The sequence below is a fragment of the Gobius niger genome (assembly GCF_951799975.1).
Source record: "Gobius niger genome assembly, chromosome: 1".
NCBI classification, from domain to species: domain Eukaryota; kingdom Metazoa; phylum Chordata; class Actinopteri; order Gobiiformes; family Gobiidae; genus Gobius; species Gobius niger.
The window spans coordinates 16253114-16271468 of record NC_136852.1 but is presented as its reverse complement, the minus strand read 5'-3'; the positions used below and the strand labels follow the sequence as shown (position 1 = coordinate 16271468).

Sequence of the window (18355 nt, the reverse complement as noted above, 5' to 3'; positions counted from 1 at the left end):
AACTCTATTTGTATTGTAATTGCCTTGGTAAACAGCACCACTTTGGCACTGAAGCAGCTCTGATAGCTTGTGTTTGGGATGCATTAAGAGTGGCGATGCAGACGCTCAATGCTGCATGTGTGTGCGTGTGTGTGTTTGTTTGCGTGTCGGCTGGAGATTGAGTACTGTGCGTCACATAGCCTCCTCCTTATGCTCATTTTTTCACACAAACTGTTGTGGCCTATTTGGCTGTTTATCACCAAAGCCAAGATAAAGTTAACTTTATTCAGACATGTGCAGGTTTTACTAAACATAGCCATTATTTACTATATAGTCAATGTGTTTCTATGCAAATCTAGAACGCTATACCTAACTGACTTTGAGCAATTGCTTTGTGAAATAACTTTCCCCTAGTTTAACAAATAAATGTACTCACTCACTGTGTTGGTCTATAGTTACAGCCATAATTGTTTTGTCTTTATTACAACTATAACAATGTTTGTCTTTTGTCTCTACAGTTAGACGATCATCGCACTCTCTGGCCACGGACATGTTTGAGCAGCACCTTGGGGCACACCTACTTCAGGTAAGCGCTCTCTCTCAAATATTACATATAAAATATTACAGCTTTCATATAACGTATAACTTAAATGACTTCAGCTTTTGTTTTGCTCCTGCACCTTCTCAGTATGTTTTCACTCAGATTCCTGGCTGCTCGTGTGTCTAATAAATGTCATACTCTGTCTTACTGTATTGTTGGCTGCCAAAGAATGCATCCTTTTCCTCTGACAGAAGAATTTATTCTGAAGGGTTTTTTCATGCGGTGGGTGAGGAACTATAGGTAGAAAGAGTAGTAGATTACCCGTTAGATTGGACCAAAAGTGGCCGAAAGCGAGAAGTAAAAAGGTGAAACAAAAAGATCTTACATATGTCTGCTGTTTCGACATATTCAAAGAGGACAGGAAAGGCATAGGGATGGCTGCGCTGATAGAAATCAAATTAACGCTCCGCAAAACTGTATGGTTCCTTCCCGACCAGCCTGCCTCTGTAATAGCCTGATAATTGCACTTTAGTTCTCCGACGTTCAGGCTGGACTGGTTTTTCCCCCCTTCACGCCGCGACATCCGCACGACACCCCAGACCACGGCCACTCATTTGCATACTGGATGTGTCAGTGGCATAAATTACCAATACCATTTTAAGCACCAAAATAGCAATCATTCTTCTCGGCGGAAGTGGCAGCGGCTACTGTGTGTATGGGCATGCTTGTTATGACGATTAATATTATTCTCAGATGCAGTTCTCCTCTAATGGGCTGGCTGTATACCTTTCACTTCTCATTAGAATCACCGTAATGACTTTGGTCCAAACCAGTGTCTGGAAGTCTGTGTACGTCCAGGTCCCAGTTTATTACAGCGGATTGAAACAGCTCTGGGCTATGGCTGGGCTTTCTTACACGCCACTTAGTCCTGCGCAGTTGATTGCAGACAAGCCAAAATTGCAATATTAATGCTGCGATTAAAAAGTGGCAAAGAGCACTGTTATTTACACAGTACAACGTCGCTTCCAAACAAGAAATATTATGTTTCTATGGTGTTTTATTATAGTACAATGACTTTGAACCATGTTATAACGTTTTTCCCTTGTCAGAAACATATCTAGAGTAGTACTTTAGCTTCATTCACACAACTCTGTTCACTACGGTCACTTCTTGTATTTCCTGGATTATGTTGTGTCACAGACGGAAAACAAAACTGTCCACCACGTTTTTGAAGCCCATAATTCAGCATATCGTGTTCATCACAGCAACGCGGATTTGCTAGCATGCTGTAAGCTGCACGTGAAAGCTTGTGTCACTGTTTATTCACCTTATTCCGCCCACTTTTGTCTCTTTTTTTTGCCTCTATGTTAAAGCTGGGGTACCTAATTGTTCATGTTCAAACAGTGACATTTTTTGTTTTAGCCCAAACTTGTTTCCAGCTCTCGCAGTCCCTCCTGTGTATTCAAATTGTTCAAAGAATGTAGTTATATGCACATTTCACACCCATCTACAGCATTGAGAGGTGACAAAGTGAAGCAGGGCCACCCCCAAGATAAATGCCACTAACTTAGATTAGACTTCTATCATCCATTGCTCAGTAAAACTTTAGGTGAAGACAATACAACAAGGTCTGTGTTTTGCTGTGTTTGCAACATTCTCAGAGGTGGCAAAAATAAATGTATTCTACAACGCCAAAAAAATCAGGTACCCCAGCTTTAACTGATTGGAGAAAAGGGGCGGCGCCCACGCAAACCTCCGGAATAAGGTGAATAGCGTTACATTCAAACTACTGCCTGCAGACGGTGAGATCGTGTGAAAATCATTTTGTTTTAGATCAATATTGCATTTTCTAACCAACAAGTGATAAAGATGTGTTTGAGATTACAAATACCTGCAAAAAGCATAGCACAGTAATCGATTATTGAAATAGTCGACAACTATTTTAGTAATCGATTAATCGTTTTCTAGTAAACACAGACTCAAATAGAGAAAAAACATGAAAATTGTGTATTTTTTCATGAAAGCCTACTTTGTTTTTGAAGTCAGGGTCTGCAGTGTTTGGTACATTGAAAATTTCATAAATATCAATCTGTGTCTCATCCAATCAGAAGCAGAATTAGCACCAAGAGCCTCCGACAAACATTCACTTTACTCCATCAACATGTCCTCAAGAGATGCCACTTTAGCTTTATGTGATAATTTCACAGCTAAGTGATTAATCGTGAAAATAATCGTGAAAATAATCGGTAGAATAATCGATAACCAAATAATGCAGCCCTTTACAGTTGGTATTATGCTTTTTACAGGTATCGCACTCAGTTCTTTTTCCAAATCCACTCTATTCGTTTTCTGTGTGCCATTTTTGCCTTGCTCTTGTAGACAGCTGTTGTAGTGGAAGCCTGCGTCTATGGGATTTGCCTCGTGTCTGTTTATGCATATCTGAGAGAAGGCGAACGAGAGAGAGAGAGAGGGGAAATGCTCTTGTGAATTGAGAGGGGAGGCCGAGGGGTGACGGGTTGTTTGTTCTCTGGCTCATTGTAATTTGTTCGATACGCACTAATTGCTCTAATTTGTCTGTCTTGTTTCTGTTTGCCTTTATGCCGGCGCTTGTGTGTACGTGCGTGTGTGCGAGCGCAGTCTCTGGATGGGTTCGTGTTTGTGGTCAGCCAGGAGGGACGCTTCCTTTACATCTCAGAGACCGTTTCAATCTACCTGGGCCTCTCGCAGGTAAGAAAGCCCCTATATACACATTTCTTCCTGTCTTTGTGAGTACATACTGACACAGCGTACTCCCAGTCTAGTTCAGGGGTTCTGAACTGGCGGGGCAGGACCCAAAAGTGAGTCACAGGCCTGAATGCCAGAAATGACGGTGCTTTGATATAGTTTTTGATTGTCAGCCTCATGATTAATGATAAAAGTCTCCACTCTGAGGACACGTTGGATTTTACAATGGATTTTGAAACAGCAAAACATTTTATTAAGATACCACTAAAAACTTGTACATTAGGCCAGGACGAATGAGAGTGTGTTAGAGGGACAGGGACAGCGATAGAGACAGACTTCTTCACCCCCACTTTTTCTCCATTTTGGCAATACCCAAATAGAAAAGCTTCGTACAGACTATAGCCAATGCCTCATTTGAAAGCTAAGATCCGCAAAACTGATCTTTTTCATTGCATTGTTGCCGTATTGTGGTCACTTTTTTGATGCATTTTCATCACATTTTTTATGTCTTTTTATCATCTTCATTGTCATCTCGTTTTTATTGCTCTTTTGATAGTTCTTTTTGTGGCTTTTTTGTTGCGGTTTCATCTCATTGTTGTCACTGTTTTGATGCTTTTTTTTTTTCAAGAAGCTTTTATTTGGATAATGCCAAAGAAAATCTCCGGGGGTTAAGTGGTTAACAAATGGCTAAAATCCTGTGTGCCGTGTTTAGTCCCATGTGTGTCCATTAACACGCACTGTCCCAACCAAATAAAAAGATGATGCACTTCACTTTTAGCCTGAATTGTAAAACGGGAAAATTTGAAAATGCCACATCTGAAAAAGGTATTAAAGTGATAGTCTGTAAGTTTGCAAAGTGAGGAGAGAAAAGTGAAATTTGAAAGTAAACAATCAAATTAGTCCCCTCTTTAACCAGAGAGCCCTTCTTAGTTTGCTAAATGAGGTGAGCAGGAACAGAATTTCAAAAGTAAACGATCAAGCTCCTCCCCCTCTCTCTTGATTGGACCTGACAGGCTGGTTCACAGAAAGAGCTCGTCTCGTTGGTCGACATGGGAGGATACTAGACTCTGATTCGTGGCTAAGATCGGGGAAGGAGGGGCTCCACAAAAAATAATACATATATATTATTAATTAGTTTTTTAAAACCAGGTGGTTGATTTAGCATATTTTGTAACATTTGTTAACATTTAGACTTCCAGACTATCACTTTCAGTGTAGGTCTTTAAAGGGACTGTATTTTAAATGTTAAAATTATGTTTTTTCCTCCCCCTACATATTCCAGCCGTGTCCTAATGTGTAGAATGAGCTCAGAGCCATTCACCACCACTGTCGCTAAAATCCACTAAAATCCATGCACTGTCACTCAAAAAGGTGTTACTCCATGTCCGAAGTGCCGTCATCCACGAGCTTGATATAGAAGCTGCAGTTACGCGTAAGACCTAAGGTGGCAGTATTGAGTATAAAAATGACCAACTTGCATCTAGCTCCTTTAAGTCCAACTCGAGTCACACGTTGACCCTTTTGTGAGTTTCATCTGTGATCAAGTCTGAATCCATGAATCAGATTCAAGTCAAAGCACAAGTCCTAGAGCACACAGTGTCTCAAATATAGAGTAAATGTTTCCAGCTGAGAAGCTTGACATCCACTGTCTGAGTTTATTTACTCTGCTTCTCTTTTTAATCTATTAAACACAAAGTGATCCCATAATGGATGACATGATTTGCAAGATTAATAGCAATCAAATCAAATTCCCTTAATTATCAGTGTCTTTTAATGGAGGCTGTGATCAGAAGTACCAAAAACAGAATAACAAATATAACAAAAAAGGACAAAACTCATGAAATTGTTTGCGAAATGACTGAGAGCTTGAGATTCTTCTTAGAGAAAATAGTTTACTTTGTACAAAACCGACAAAGAATGTGTAGATCTGGAATGAACAGGTGTCTTTGAGGAGTTACTGCTCAGAGCAGGAATGTTCCAAGCCAAGGTCGTCCCACAAAGATACAAAAATGAAACATCAGCAGGTACAGTGTGAAACATTTAGAGCAGCATTGACTGAACGTACCTGAATGATAAATGTTTTTGTCCATGACACTAATATGTGCTGTTCTGCAACTCCAAGTGAAAACATTATAACATTTTAATAAAACTGCTCTCCATAGAGTTTGACAGATTTTGTAATAATCAACGTTTGGCACTGACTTTTAAATCATTAACAGCTGTAGTGTAGTTTGCAGAATGCTTAATATACAGTTTATCATTACAGTGTTGGTGGCTAGTCATGTGACAATGGGTTTCACTGGATAAACTTGCCTGTTTCTCTTTACCTTCGAGGAGACACAATCACACAGCAAACCTCTACTGTAAAGTGATGCGATCTCCCTGGTGCTCACAGCCGGACAGCCCGTGCTTGTGAGCGCTCCGGCTCAAGTGCTGTCCCTCCTCTCTTGGCCCTCTCTGCCTCTCTCCAGGTGCTCACCTCTGTTGATTGCCTGTGGCCTCTTGTACTGTGAATGTTAAGTCCTGCCATTTTGCCCAGATGCATAAATAATAACAGTAATTACTGGCCCAGCAATCAAAGTGTCGCCCCAGCGCACTGGGCCTGTCTAGGGGAACAAATCGATAGGCATCTTAAAAGCCACATTGATTGTAGGGAGGGGAAAAACACCAAGGGGGAAGGGAAGATAGATAGAGACAGGCAGAGAGAGAAAGAGTGCAGAGAGAGAGAGGGGAGAGGTGTGATAAGACAGAGACGTTCTACAGAAAGAGCAAGCACAAGTGCAGAGAGGAGAAAGAAGGAAGTTAGTGCAACAATAACCGGGACAATTGAGTGTTTTTAAATGTGGCATCTCAAGGTCTTCCCCACTGACGTATCTGTTTCCTTAGAACAATTCATTCACAACACTTACGTCTGTTGTCGTTCTGTTGAGCATGAGATTCCACAACTTAAGTGGCACACTGATTTTTAACACAACTGGAAGGCCACACTACCCACTGATTTCTAATAGCGGAATAACATTTGTTTTGTCCTCTTCTAGTATATATTGTGAAAGCGTTATTATTGATTGCGATTTGTGCATTACTGTTGAAAGAAAAGCTCCTTTACGCTCCCTGCATGAAGAAATGGGATGTGAGAAAAATGCATTAAGAAAGTTAACAACAGCTAACAGTTTACATTACACAGGGCATTAAAATGAATCTAAACAAATACAATAGGAAATGGGTTCTCTTTGGATGCTTTGGTTTCCTCCCATCACACAAAGACATTCATTTTTTGTTGTTTTCCTATTCATTTATTTGAACAGGGACAATGCACATTAAAGGGTTTAAAACAAGTATAAAAATGTTCAAATTAATCCCCCTACATGTTCCAGCAATGTCCTAATGTGTAGAATGAGCCCAGACCTGTTCACCACAACTGCCTCTAAAATCCTGCACTGTCACTCATAAAGTTGTTACTTCAGGTCCAAGTGCCGTCATGCACGAGCTTAATATAGAAGCTGCAGTCACACGTAAGACCTGAGGTGGCAGTAGTGAGTATAAAAATGAACTTGCATCTAGTCCCTGTAATAAACATCTCTGTAAATGTGCCAGTTTTAGCTCTAAAGCTAGTTTTCACTAGTTCCTTGGGCAAGATTTGAAAATTGCCAGCAGCAAACAATACACAATAACAACAACAATCATTAGCCTATACAATGTTAAAACAATTCATTATTATGATCTCATACAGAACCTATGGCAACATTCAGCACTACACATGGTGCATCATCAACACAATTACACACAGGCAGAATTACACAGGCAGCTCAAAAGCATCAAGAAATAAAATACATTAATGGTGATGTGCACAAGTTTGATTCTCAAGTAACCATGATTTTAGCATATTTTTGAAAGGCCTTAATGTATCAACATTGCGTATATGAGAAGGGATAATATTCCAGAGCTGGTCTCACTGAAAAGGCCGACTGGCTGAAGGCACTTTTCCTGAGGGGGACTAACAGATTATTGGAGGTAGCAGATCTAGTCTGTCTCCTGCTCAGATTTACAGAATTAGAAATTGGTGGAGGAGCCAAACTGCGTAAGATTTTCTAAAACCAGTGTAGCATCTTGAAATTTGACAGTTTTCCCAGCTCAGCAGTTTGATGCTTAGATTGCCCCTATATAATGATCTAATGATGATAATGATAATCTAAATATGAAACGTAATTGTTTCTTGTCTCTTAAACCCACAGTTGCTTCAAATACAATATGACCTGTACAAATACAGACCTTCCCACATCATACAGCATACAGTACATAAGTAAAGTTTTCTTAGATTGAAAGTAAAGCCGGGGCTTAGAGCGGCAGAGGTAGTAGTTTTTACAGCAGAGCCTGTATCACAGCTGACACAGATCTGCTTTTATATCTCCCAATCATTACGCCAAACCCTGAGCATCATTTCCTCTCATGTGCCATAGTAAATCTGTCTGCAAACTGCACAACAGCCTTTAACATACACTCCTAACTTTCTGATTGAAAATGTAAAATATGCATGTGTAATGTTAAAATATGACCTTAAGAAGTGCATGATTTAATGCACTGAACAAGGGATCTAAAATAAGGTGTCATTGAACATGTTTAAATGATCAGTGTGCTGTTCGTTGTTGTAAGTGACAAGACCATATTCGACTATAGAAATGAATCTGCGTTTCCGGTGACATGCACAGTAGAAGATTGAAGACACAAAATGCAGACAAACAAACACTTGAATGAAAGTAAAGTTCAGGGGGAGAACTTGAGAAAGAAGAAAGCCACTTGTAAAAGGTGGTCACAACAAAACTGTGTGGAACAGAGAGAAGCAGACAGACAATTACCAGAAAAAAGAGAAGCGAAATGGGCCGCAGAAAGAGAGACAGTGGTAAAGAGACGAGGGGGCCGCGCGAGTGTGTAAATAGAGTTTAAATGTGCAGTAGGAGCGAAATTCGTCTTGGGATTGCCTAGGTAAACAAGACAGCCGCGGCTTTGCTGGAGATGCTAATAAAACAGAGCTGTTCTTATCAGCCCAGCAGATGGCCTAACCCATCACTTCTACTCAAACAGGCCTAAGCCATCAGCATTCTAATGAAATTATTTATGATCGAAGATTACGCGCCAAACCTTGAACATACAATGGCAGGTTTACTTTCAGCAGGAGATGAGCGCAGGTGGGACGGGGAGGTTTATGACGAGAAGACAGACTCAGGAGAGGCGAGCAGAGAGTGCAGGGTAAAAGCATGTCTATGAACAGGAGAACAAAGAGACGAGGGTGGAAGAGAGCAGGCACAAGAGGAAGGACAGGCAAACAAATGCAGGGATGTAACTGGTGGTTTGTTTTAGAGGACGCACTGCCCCTCCCCGTCTGACCCCCGCACTCTCCCCTGACAGGGGGCTGCTTAGCCGGCTTAGCTCAGGTCAAGCACCTTGACCAAGGGCACAGTCGGACGCTCGCTCCCCGGTGCCCCCGAGCATTGCTTTTCTATTCCATAGAGACAGGTGTACGGAAATACAGTCGCAGAAATCAATGAGGCACAGACTGGGCATTAATTAGTTAATATTAAGTCAAAGCAATTCGTATTTTTATATGGGTGGGGTCAAGGGTCATATGAATTATTTTTCATGAATATGTATGACTCCTGCCTGTTTTGATGGAGACACGAGACAAAGAACAAGTGATGTAAGAAATTAACCAGTGAAGTTCTTGTATTGTGCTCCACCGAGACATCGAATGAGACCACAGCCATGTTTTCAATGTTGTGCACACCGCTGTACAGTTATTATTTACCCTTCAGATTTTTATTTTTATTTTTGAAAGAATGATGACAAACTGCACTTACAGGATGTCCCTGGGTAAAGCGGTGATTTTTGGCTTAATGAGTCTGAACTTGATCTAACAACTTGCAGATAAAGTGCTTTTCCATGTGCGCTGCATTCTCCAACAGCTTAATTCCCCCCGTTCATTATTGTATTATTATTGTATTTATATTAAACTGTAAGCTTTTTAACTCTCAAGCAGTTTTTCCCGATGCATTATTGTCTTTTCTCATTTCACCCATTTCCCCATTAACCGCTAATTGTACAACAGCAGAATATTTAAAACCTCGAAATAATCCATTAAGTTCCCGCTTTATTCGATGGGAACAAACCTGGGGGGACGCCACACGCAGAATCAAATGGGGGGGCATTGTGCGGAGGTGTCATGAGAATATGAGGAATTACATTCGCGGGGCAGACACTATGGATGAGGAAGTAAGTGTTGGTAAGGGGCGCGACTGCACGGGGAAATAAAAGACAAAAAAGGGGAATAAATGGGGTAAAGAGAAGGGAGGACGGATGGTGGATTGAGGGAGGGCAGAATTGATCTGGGAATGGTTAGTATGCAGCCCCCTCGCTTCGCCCCCCCCTCTCCCTCTCCTCTCCCATCAGTCAGTGAGGGGCTGAGGGCTCACAGACTGTGTTGTGGACCACTGCCCGGATGCCTCATACATATTAAAGCCCCCTGCTATTATTTATATCATGTCTCTGCTTCCCCTGTTCCCCCCCTTTTCTCCTGGAACCCCCCCACAACCCCTCCCCTCCCGTCCCCATACATCCCATCATGCACGTGCACATATACCTTCAGACAGACAAGTCCTCACACAAACAGTGGCACCGGAGCCGACAGTCTAGTCACATAGCCCATCTGAATGATCTCCCCGCGCGCCACATCCTATACCTGTTTTTTATGTCTGACTCATCGTCCCCGTCGCTCCGTCTTCTTCTCATCTCCACCATCTCTCGCTCATTTTTTTATTATTTTTTTCCCAACGCGCGCCTCTTTAAGGTGATGGAGTGATTTCGCCCGGATTAAACTTAAGTTTCACAGAACACGGGATACTTACAGATATATAATAAAACTGCTCCAAATGAAGATAAAATGTTTCGCGTGGATTTGGGTAAACAGAAAGTAGGTATTATGACGTTTTATTATAATATTAGTATAGTAAACACCCTGGATACGTGGAAAGACTGTATCAGAGTCTTAGTTAATGAATGGTGTATCAAATATTAATTCATTCATCTCTTTAGATACTACAACCTTATTTTGAAATAGGTGGAAACAACATGACCACTCATCCAATAGAAATATGTGACAGAGCATTTACCAACAAATGAAAGTGAATTGTCCACATATGATAAAGATGAAATTTAAAGGACATTTCAGAAAGACGCTGTTATTAGCACGGCATCCTTGGAACACTCAGATCTGACAGTGACATTGCATTAAAAACATGTTTCTGTTCAGGCAATTACAGCATGGATCAAGGACAAGTTATAAAGAAGTTAATGAGTGAAGAAGTCCATTAACTGTGACAGGCGGCTTCAGACTTTTGTTTTTTGTCACATGTTTTTCGTCTCCTTTGTCTAAATCCTTTGAGAACGACTGAAGTGATGTTCAGACCACTGTGGTTTCCTTTTTTTTTTGTAGTTCGCTTCCAATAACAGGGGTTGGCTTCTGTTTCTTATTAGAAAGTCTAAACAACTAAAATTCTTGTTTATTATTAGGATACATTATGTATGTATTTATTTGCTTGTTTATTTATTTCCAAAATGATTCAATAAGTCATAGGAAAGATTATCAAATAGTCTGAATTTTCAAGTCAATTTTGCAAGTGCTCGTGTTGGGAAGCATTGGTTTAGAACTGATTAAGCCCTAGTTTAGTCATAGAGGGGGTTATTGTACTCTTTCTGTGGCACTTTTTCAGTTCAGAAAACAGTGAGCACCACCGTCCTTAATTATTAAAATGATAATAATAATTTCTTTGAACTATTAGTCATTTTTTAGCAAAAAGAATAATTGTTGTATTGCCCAAATACTCCAAAAGGATCAATCATAACAGAACTGTGTAATGTTCAGATGATCTCCTCTTTCTAGATGTCCAGAAGATCAGAATCATGGGAGTGCACTTCAGTCAAATTTGTATTCATAACCCTGCAAGCATTTTTGCCTCATCTACTGTAAGATAAAAAAAAACAGCGTGTTTCTTGATGTAATAAGTAGCAAAAGACGCCCACAGCAAGATTTATTCAGTGAAATCAAACCCGGACCATTTGCTTGTCAAAACTTCAGCCTCTGAATGTGTAAATGCAAACGCTTCATTTCTGCGCATTAATGAATGAGACAGTTTTGATGTCAGAATCAAAAGGAATGCTGAAGAGAGAGCCAGCACCTAGAGTAATTACAGGCCCAGTCGCTGCACCAAGGAGTGGCCGGTTTAAAGATAACATCAAAAAATAATAAGACGTTAAACACAATGATTTTGTTATGGCGAAGTTAATGTGTTGTGGCGATGTCGATATACGGTCATGAACTATTTCTCAGTCTCCTTGAATAATAAAAATCTTCAAAAGTAGAGTAAAAAAAGGTTAGACAGTGTATGATTTAAACTCACCGTTCTTAAGAGACACATGTTTTTGTACTATTTACAGAAAACAAAGCATATTTTCGGACATTGTAAAGTTTCCAGAAATCTAAACTTTATTTTTGAATGGCAAACCGAACCAGCTCGACCACTGGGGAGGCTCCAATTAAAGCGGCGTAAGTTATTCGCCGGACATCTCCAGCCCTGAGAAACCTGCTGCCATCACTTATCCTCCCTCAGTCAGTGGGATTTTCTCTATCTGCGCCCCTCATCGTTCGCGGCTCCGATTCCTCCGCCCGCTCCCACCTTCCCTGTTTCCCCCCCGCTCGCCGTGATGTCCTTGAGGGGCCTGCTGAAGCTCCCATAAAGCCCGCAGTAAATGGCTCTAATCCGGTAATAAATGGCCGTGTCCTACAGACAAGGGTGTGAGGCTGCTGCAACCACGGCTTTATCAGATGGAATAGTATTGGCACGCACATGCACGGCCCCGGCGCCGCCATTCACTGATGTAATGGAAGCCGCCGCGCAAACCCCCCCCCCCCCCCTCTCCTCTTCCCCCGGTTTGGGCCCCGCACACTCATCTGTACCACTTCAGATGGAATCACACCTGCTCTGATTGTGCCGCTTTTATGGATGCTATGCAAGAGCGGCACTATTATTACCTTTAAATGATTAGAGATGTGACTATGATGCATTATGATGATGGGATCATATAGAGCCGTATGAGGTGCTGCGCTCCCCCCCCCCCCACCCCCCCTCTAATGCCTATTGGGAGAGGCTGCCACAGTAACTGAATGAAAAGAGCAGGGAGGGAACAGAAAGAATAGTAATGTGACCTTTGGAGATACTTGGAGTTCACCTGTTTTTAATCAGCAAATACAATTGATTTTTATCTGCCCTGGTTTTATTTGTGTAATATCGCAGTCACTTCTTGGCCCTGGAGACTGGACTTAAATGTATGTGGCTGCGTCTTACAACCTCCCCAGTCCTTGTTGAGTTGTAACCCGGAGCGGTGCTTTCATTTTTCTGTCATAACATGTATTGATTTTTTTTTTTTCCCTGTGTGTATTTCCGGGCGCGTGTGTGTGTTTGTGCCGCAAGGTGGAGCTGACTGGCAGCAGTGTGTTCGACTACATCCACCCGGCGGACCACGTGGAGATGGCCGAGCGGCTGGGGATCAAGCCTCATCTGCGGGCGGAGGCCGGCTGCCTCACCGGGCCCGAGAGCGCGTCCAGCTCAGCCTCAGCCTCGTCTCTCGCCGGCACGCCTGAACCTGGTACGAGGGCACACTAAGGGTTCTTCTCCCTTTAACTGTGGTGCCATAGGAGACACTTGGGTCATCTACAATTTCACTTGTTCATTTTATTCAGGGATAGATTCATTTATGCTTTAGAAATTATAGATTTTCTGGTTTAGGCTTACACCCAGTTTAGATTTAAATGTTGATCTATTATAGACCTGATTCAGTCCTGATTTAATCTTAACCTAGGCCTGATGGTAATTGGAAAGTCAATTATTGTATGAGGTGTGACATGTTTGAGAAACACTGCTCGAATCCTTTTGTTTGCTGATATTAAAAAGTTGTCAAATCCAACTAGATCTAGATTAGATTTGTGACATTTTGAAATAATAGATATGAGTAAATTTTATAGAGTAGCCCAGTCAGTATCAATAGGTAGATAAATAAATAAATGTATTTTTAGTAACAATATGTTGAGTCATCTGAATAGAAGGAGTTTTAAGGAGTTTAGTCAGAACTGAAGACTAAATTATACGTTGGAGAAATCTTAGACTACGTAAAAGTGGGGAGGTCAAAGGTCAAATATGTATATGCATTTTGTTTGGCAGTAAACTTCAGTTACGATCCTCCTCCCCCGTGACTACGCTGCATACTGTAGGATAGAGGGAGCATATTAAAGCAGACTACATCTTTGGATATTTACATACATTCATTTTTACTTTGCAACAGCTCCTTCAAGTCCTCACTCTCACTCGGCCGATGACTCGCCTGACCGCGGTTTCTTCATTCGCATGAAATCCACTCTGACCAAAAGAGGCCTGCACGTGAAATCATCCGGATACAAGGTATAAATATGGGGGCTTTGGAAATGGCTTCATCTAAGGTATTTGTCATTGTGCATATTTCCTCAGTCACTTACCTGCTTGTTCCCCCACACAGTAACGTGATGATGAGATTTGTGTCGCCATGTTTTCACTGCCGGTGTTTAACGGCCCTCTTGAGGTGCCGGTTTTCACTGTGTTTTATGACTATGACCTTATTTCACACCGGACCGCTGCACACAACAGCCTCTTTACTGCTCCTGAGCAGCTCGACCTGAGCCGTCTGTTTGGCTTTAAAATCTAAATTTGTGTTTTGTTTTATGCGCTTTTTATTATTGCTTTTTCCATCATTCTGTGATGTATTAAAATTGAATCGCATAAAATTCAGTTACACTAAATAAAACACAGAAATGAACAAGGATAGGAGGAGAGCCATAACAATCAATGAGTAAAGTAAACATGTTCAATACTTATCTCAAAATAATAAGACACTTTTAAAAACGTTCCTAAATCAAAGTTCATACACAAAACAGGCCGTTACTGAAAATTTACTGTATACACAAGTGGTTCTTAACCTGTTATCTGCCATCTAGACTTGGGGTTAGAGTATTATGCAAACCCACATCTCAAAGCTTAATGAATGGAGAGCTTACAGCCTATATGCCCGTGTGATACCTCATTTGAAAGCCAAGACCTTCTAGTTTCTAAAGATATGTGTGAGATCTGTGTGAGTCCCTGTTTCCTCACAGAGATCAGCTGATTCAAGCATTACATATTTATATTGTGTAGACAAGTTAAGCCCCTTGAACCCTGAAAGTTGTCCCGACCTATCCAGACCAGTGTTGGGCAAGTAACTTAAAAATTGTAATATATTCTGTATTTGTGATTACAGCTTTAAAAATTTAATACTGTATGTTTGTAATACATATTACTGTTTTTAAAATGTAGCTGTTACACTACTTTGAGTTACTTTTGAGTTACTTTTGGCAAAATATAAGCTGAAAATAGTAATATTGCCACCGAGCAAAAGTACAGTCAGAGATTTCCTTTTCCGTCGCTTTCACCCATTCTCTTTATGTTTTGTTTTGAAGACATTATCTACAGACTGCAGATCTTATACACCAATGTCCAAAGTGATTTGGTGCTGCATTTTTATTGGGGGGAGTTTGGCATTTTTTGTTCATACATTTAAATGCTCTTGTATTCGAATTACTTGAAATGTAATGACCAACATATTCCCGTATTTTGTTCAAGTAATATGTTATATTCCTTAGTTACTGAAAAAGTAATATATTTTTGTAACTTGTTACTTTTGTAATACGTTACCCCCAACACTGGTCCCGACCCATCCCGACCAGTGGTATAGAGGGTGTAATGGTGATGTCACAGCTTGGCAACACCATGGCGACGGGAGCCAAATGAGTGTTGAGTGAATGGAATTGTTGATGTTTCTGTTTACACTAACCCTTTATGTGTCATTTATTAATATTTTGTTTTCCAAACTCCACGTTCTGTTGACCAAGGTAATCCACGTGACTGGTCGAATCCGTTGTCGTCCGTCTTTGGTCCCGGGCTCGTCGCGGTCCGTGAGGCGACCCTTGGGTTTGGTGGCGCTGGCACACACCCTCCCCCCCTCCACGCTCAACGAAGTGCGCATGGAGAGTCACATGTTCGTCTTCCGAGTCAACATGGACCTGCAGATCACATACTGCGAGAACAGGTACGTTTATTTTTCCGGGGCGGGGAAATGTGAGCAAAATCCCAAATACCTCATAGCAGTTATTATTAAATGCCACAAGTAATGCATTTCATTTTCATGTATTTTCATGAGCAGTTGGCAGTGCACGCAGCCATGTGGCGGTTTGTATGGACACATCTGTTTCGGTTTAGTAAACAAATGTGTTTTGTTGCCTTCTCTTTTTTTCCTCCAGGATCTCGGAGTATATGGATCTCACTCCCGCAGAAGTAGTGGGTCATACGTGTTACCACTTTGTCTACGTTGAAGACCTTGAAAACCTCCGACAAAGCCACGAGGACTGTAAGTTAAATTAACAGATAACGCAGTGGTTGGACTCACCTTCAACTTACTATCACAACAAGCCCACAAAAACATCCTATGCGCATTATTTTCAGGCCTTGTTTTAGTATATACTATTAAAAATGGTGCGGTTTTCCCAGCAATGTTCTGTTGATTCATTGGTCACAAGGCTAACTATCAAAACTCTTTCTAACAGTTATTTTTGGCGCTATTAAAAGACACTCTAGAAATGTTCTCGCAAACTTGTTTTTGGTTGAACATCACTGGCTTAAAGCATCTGTTGTTGTAATAGGGGTAACACTAGAGAGAATTGTATTATTCATAAATTTAGTTTTTGCTTCTCAGTAGTACATTCCTGACGCTTAATTTGGGTTTAAAATATTTGGGCAAAAATACATTTGTTGTCGATTACTTTCTTCTGCTTTTTACTCGATCTACTTAAAAGTACCACTTATCTATTCATCATTTTGTAATATTTTGCTATAACTTTCCTTTAATTTGTGTACGTCCAGGTTAAGTTGTGCCATGCGTTCTGTTGGAAATGGCGCCCTCTGCTGACGTCTTTGTGAACTCTCTTGTCTCCTCTCGCAGTGCTGAGGAAAGGCCAGGTGGTCACAAATTACTACCGCTGGCTGCAGAGGCGAGGGGGCTACTTGTGGATTCAGTCGACCGCCACGGTGTCCATCAATCACAAAGCCCCCCACGAGCGCAACGTCATCTGGGTCAACGTCGTTCTCAGGTCAGTGCGGCATCATCAAAGTGACGGCCGTGCTTTTTTTTAACTATGCAGCCCCCATACTGAGCACCCGAGATCCTTTGAAGGGATAGATGATGAAATGGAGCGGGATTACCGAGAGATGTTCACTCCGTCTGACTTAAAAGACACATTCCCAAAACTTTTACATTCCGGTCTTGTTTAACTTTACAACTGCTTTCGGTCAAACAACAATAAAGAATATTAAAGCACCACCAGGCCTAGATCAAGCTCAAATCAGGACTGTATCAGGTTTATGACAGGCCTAAGTCTGACCTTAGGTGATTGTGAAAGGATAAATCAAATGACTATAATTAAAATGAATAAAGTCTAGAATTGCAGATGGCCTTGAGTAAGACGTGATGAAGTACCATAAGTTGCAGCCTCACCCCAGTTTGAGGACCATAGAAATGTGTAACATGGCATTATTTTTACCACCCTTTAACCTCTTGTCCCCTGCTTTGACCGAGCACATTTTCTCCAGTTCAGCTTGGAAAAAACTGTAGCTTTCAGCCTATAGGCCAGTGTCACTCCTCATTAGAAAGCTAAGATGTACAAAACTGATTGTATCTTTGTTTTTTGTATCTTAGTTTTTTCCTTACTTTTTCATATTTTTCTTTGTTGCTTTTTTGTCGCTCCTTTGTGGCTTTTTTGTTGCTTTTTCATCGCTCTTTTGTCACTCTTGTGTTTTTCATCCTCATTTTCGTCGCTATTATGATGCTTTTAGTTTTGCGTAGAGCCAAAATGTGAGAAAATGTGCTCGGTTCAGGCGGGGATTAAGAGGTTAAAATTAGGATGATGAAGAAGTGCGGTTGTTTTTATTATTAATTCACATTACAGAACCAGTGAGAGCCCATTTCACACAAGCAGATCTGTTGTTTTAATTCCACTCCGACAGTGACTTATCTCTAGTCTCCCGGTAACTACTAAACCCACATGCACAAAATAGGCCATTGGTGGGATAAAGCAGCAGCTTGAATTTCAATGCTAATTGGACTAAAGCTATATAATTACTACAAATGGATGTCAGAATTTTGGGCTTGAATGGTGTTTTAGTTAATTAGCGCCGTAATTACAAGAACTCATTAACTTCTCCCACAGCCTCCTTCTTGTCGGGGATTAGCGGCGTATAGGTGGGCTGCTGAGTGGCGCGTGGAGCGTGTGTGTTTTATTGTTTATGTCTGTGGGGGCGGGGTTTGTCGATCATGCTGTTGTTGTTGTTTTTTTGTGTGAAAGGCTGTTTGTTTTTTTTAGCGTTTTTAAGTTCGAAGGCTATGAGTCAGATTGGCTCTCTGGAGGTTGTTATTAGGCTGATTATACGTTGTTTCCGTTTAAGTATTCACTCAACTCAGAGCAGGGCCAGTTTGCAAACGCTTTAAGTGCTTTACATGTTAATTTGGGCATATGCACAGTTCTCTTTTTTTTTTTCCTCGCTGCATTTAATCATTCATTCAGGCGGCCCGCTTCTTTATTTTGCAGTCGGACAGAGTTGCCGGACACGCCCCTTGATTTGCTGCAGTTACCAGAGAGCGTTCGGGCTGAGCGGCTTCGCGTTAGCTCCTCTCCCACTGACAGCTCCCCGCAGGCCCGAAGTAAGTAAAGCCAATGCCCATAATGATGTATTACAGCCATTCCCCGAAACTTTTCACACCAAGTACCATCTCCCAAAACATTAGTGCTTTTCAAGTGGGATCTTTAATGAATTGAAATGAGCCCATGTCCGGACTGACCCTGATCTAAGAGGGATGAAATAACAACCAGCACATGCTAAATAAAGGGGGGGAAGCTTTGATCCACAACTCTCATAGGCCCATGCAGGTGTATCACACTCACAATCAGTT

The 18355-nt window shown here is 41.3% G+C and overlaps 1 protein-coding gene across 1 annotated transcript in view; it reads left to right on the top strand.

Moving 5' to 3' along the window:
- Positions 1-18355, top strand: part of npas1 (neuronal PAS domain protein 1) — a 41726-nt gene that overhangs the window by 19465 nt on the left and 3906 nt on the right. Inside the window, exons 4-11 of the mRNA XM_079556190.1 lie at positions 498-565; positions 3158-3247; positions 12763-12937; positions 13631-13746; positions 15246-15442; positions 15654-15760; positions 16352-16499; positions 17994-18106. Coding sequence (XP_079412316.1) covers positions 498-565; positions 3158-3247; positions 12763-12937; positions 13631-13746; positions 15246-15442; positions 15654-15760; positions 16352-16499; positions 17994-18106 — 1014 coding nt within the window. The remainder of the gene's footprint in view (positions 1-497; positions 566-3157; positions 3248-12762; positions 12938-13630; positions 13747-15245; positions 15443-15653; positions 15761-16351; positions 16500-17993; positions 18107-18355) is intronic.